General features: G+C 41.8%; 1 protein-coding gene across 1 annotated transcript; it reads right to left on the bottom strand.

Moving 5' to 3' along the window:
• Nucleotides 1-1,043: 1,043 nt before the first annotated feature.
• Nucleotides 1,044-2,099, bottom strand: LOC120862936 (endogenous retrovirus group K member 8 Gag polyprotein-like). Its single transcript, XM_040239112.1, has 2 exons — nucleotides 1,510-2,099; nucleotides 1,044-1,449 (listed from the first exon to the last, which is right to left on the bottom strand). The coding sequence occupies exons 1-2, from the start codon at nucleotides 1,818-1,820 to the stop codon at nucleotides 1,155-1,157; spliced, it is 606 nt and encodes a 201-aa protein (XP_040095046.1). The 5' UTR covers nucleotides 1,821-2,099; the 3' UTR covers nucleotides 1,044-1,154.
• Between the last annotated feature and the right edge of the window lie 1,287 nt (nucleotides 2,100-3,386).

Raw genomic sequence — 3,386 nt, 5'->3', positions numbered from 1 at the left:
TGTTCATTGGAAGGACTGATGTTGAAGCTGAAACTCCAATACTTTGGCCACCTGATGCAAAGAACTGACTCATTTGAAAAGACTCTGTTGCTGGGAAAGATTGATGGCAGGAGGAGAAGGGGACGACAGAGGATGAGATGCTTGGATGGCATCATCGACTCAATGGACATGGGTATGGGTGGACTCCGGGAGTCGGTGATAGACAGGGAGGCCTGGCGTGCTGCGGTTCATGGAGTCACAAATAGTCGGACACGACTGAGCAACTGAACTGAACTGAAATGTGATCAACCTTGAAATTGAAGCTGCTCCTTAAGAACTGGGCTTCCCTGATGGCTCAGATGATAAAAAAATCTGTGTGAAACGCAGGAGGCCCTGGTTTGATCCCTCTGTCTGGAATGGCTACCCATTCCAGTATTCTTGCTTGGGAAATCCCATGGACAGAGGAGCCTGGAGAGCTACACCCTTTGGGTCACAAAGAGTTGGACATGAGTGAGCGACTAACACTTTCACTTCATTTTCCCTAAGAATTAATCCTTTATCTTCGTTTTCTGACAGATGATTGATTACAGGATCAAATGTCCCTGTCATGTCAACTCAGATTTTAGAGTGAAGTAGGTGTAATTCTGACGTGATTCAAATTCTGCAGATCTGCATCAAAAGAGAAAGGGAACAGCATGTAACTATCAGAGCCATATATTTAGATGACATTTAAATTTACATATGAAACTTGGTAACTTCAAGGTAGGTTGACAGATGAAAGTTGGTCACTTCAAGGGAGTCTGAAATCTTATTCATTTATGAACTCAGGGATTTGGGAATTCTCTGAACTCAGAAGCACTATGGGGAAAAAGGGATGGAGAGGGACTTGATATCTCTTGAGTATCCATTAGAACTAAAACATCATCTGGCATTTGTATTACTGGTTTCATAATGTGCCTAGTGAAATTTATCACATCTAAAGTTGCAGGGCTAATGCTAGGGACGGAATGAAACACCAACACTGCAGAGTGGTTTGAAATCAAGAGGACTTTTTTTCTTTTTTCCAGTCATTAGGCCACTGCTGGAGAGAAATAACCGAAACATCTGCTCCTGTATCCACTAATCCTTCAAACTGTCTATCTTCAATAATCAGTGACATTAAAGGACGAGAGTCATTAATAAGCATTTCCCAAAATATACTTTGTCCTGTACTTCCAAAACCACCGACTCTCTCTCCCTACCTCAGCCTTGTCGGCAGCTACCGGAAATAGGGATGCATAAGGTGGTGCGGAAGGGTTAACAGCCTTGGAAGTTCGTTTTCTATTTGATAAAGCCTTCCGAAAGGCAGCAGTCATTGCCTCTACAGAATCTGAATCCTCCCCAGAACTCGCATCTCTATCTGTCTCTGTGAATGAATCTGTACTATCATCCGGAGGTTTGGGCGGAGGCCGAGGTGAAGCCCCCTCCTCACGTCTACCTTCCTTCTCCTCACTCATAGGCACATCCTCAGACAGGGGATCTTCCTTCTTAAGAGAACATGAGCCGGCCTCACTATCAGCAGCCATTAATTTTAAAGCCTGCGTTATAGCGCTACATAGAGCCCACAGCCTTAAAGGAATCACATTTCCTTTTTGATGTTGCTTTCTTAACTCCTTCTGTACCACTTTCCATTCCTTCAAATTCAGCTGTACTTTTGTTTGATATTGAAACCAATAGCAATGCTGCTCTATAAGGCAGAACAACTCACTCAAGCGGCGAGTAGACGTTTTAATTCCTATAGAATGCAGGAGCCCCTTAACCAGCTCCATATATTGTGACTTTAAAGACGGGGAATTCCCCATGGTTTTTTCTTTTTCTTTTCTCTTTTTTCTGTTCTTTTTCTCTTATTTTTCTTTTTCCCGAAAGTCCCCCTTTCAGCGTCCCGCCCCGGGGTGCTTACCCTTTTGGGTTTTTTTCTTTTTTCTTTTCTCTTTTTCCCGAAAGTCCCCCTTTCAGCGTCTCGCGCCGGGGTGCTTACCCTTTCGGTTCTGTCGTGCCCCACGTTGGGCACCAGATGCTAGCGACGGAATGAAACACCAACACTGCAGAGTGGTTTGAACCTTTTTACTTTACTACCTCTGCTTCTTGCCACTGCTTTACTTTATATCTTTTCCACAACAATCTACAGGGAAAGTTGCCAAACACCATAATTCAGCGACTATACAGTGCACAGGCGTGGAGCGAGATAACCTTAACCTTAACTTATTTACTGCAGCTAAGACTTTGTCTCAGGGAACTTCCTTGTCAACTTAGAATCCGTTTTGTCCCTGGGTCTGTTACTTTTGAGGAATCAGAGAAACATCCTTGTGTGCAAGAAATGTTCTTTTCCCACGGGAACAAACAGAGGATTCTTGACTGAACATCTTGTTTGCAAGAATGTTCAGCCCTGGTTGAGAGTCTCCTTTGCAAGCACTTCTCAACCTTTCTTATACCTTGTTCCCTACAGCTAATATCAATCTTTTTTCTGATTTGGGGTAGGAAAAAAGGAAAACAGTTTAAAAAATCCAAATGCTGCACATTAGAATTGTATGGAAAGGCACTTCTAGGTATTTATATCAGAGTTTCTGGAGGTGACAATCAAATATCACTATTCCTTTTAAGCTTTCCAGATTATTGCAACATGTAGCCAAGCCTAAAAACAAATTGCTTATTAATAGACCTTTTGTTGGTATTCTTCATTGTCTTTACATATCTCAGTTAAAATAGTGATGCAGTAAGAACATTAGCATATTTTGTAACTTGCTATGACTCAGCAGTTCCACTTCTGGGTATACATCCCCCAAACCCCAAAATTTTAATTCAAAAAGATGCATGCACCACAGTGTTCATTGCAGCATTATTTACAACTGCCAAAGTATAGAAGCAACTTAAGTATCGATCAGCAGATGAGTGGATAAAGAAGATGCAGTGTATACACACAATGGAACACTACTCAGCCACAGAAAGAATGAAATATTGCCATTGCAGCAACATGGATGAACTTGGAAGGCACTGTGCTAAGTGAAATAAGTCAGAGAAAGGCAAACACTGTATGATGTCACTTATATGTGGAATCTATAAAATGCCTCAAACTAGTGTATAAAATAAAGAAGCAGACTCACAGATTTAGAGAACGAACTAGTGGTTAGCAGTGGGGAGAGGACTGAGCAATGTAGAGAGGGAAGAGCAATGTAGAGGTGGGGGGGGCGGCTGGAAGGATTATTATGGGGTTATATGAAATAGTGTGTGAAACTGTTAAAAACTAAAGCACCATAGAATTTAAAGAATTTTTCATTCAATAATAAAAAAGAGAGATTGTAGCAAGTGGATATGGAGATCTACTCATCTTGAGGCTGCCCAAGACAAGCCTTGTATGTAAATTTCCTTGC

The sequence above is a fragment of the Oryx dammah genome, unplaced genomic scaffold (genome assembly GCF_014754425.2).
Source record: "Oryx dammah isolate SB20612 unplaced genomic scaffold, SCBI_Odam_1.1 HiC_scaffold_1, whole genome shotgun sequence".
In the NCBI taxonomy this organism is placed as follows: domain Eukaryota; kingdom Metazoa; phylum Chordata; class Mammalia; order Artiodactyla; family Bovidae; genus Oryx; species Oryx dammah.
Note: the sequence above shows the minus strand (reverse complement) of the source record. Positions and strands in the feature narration are given on the sequence as shown.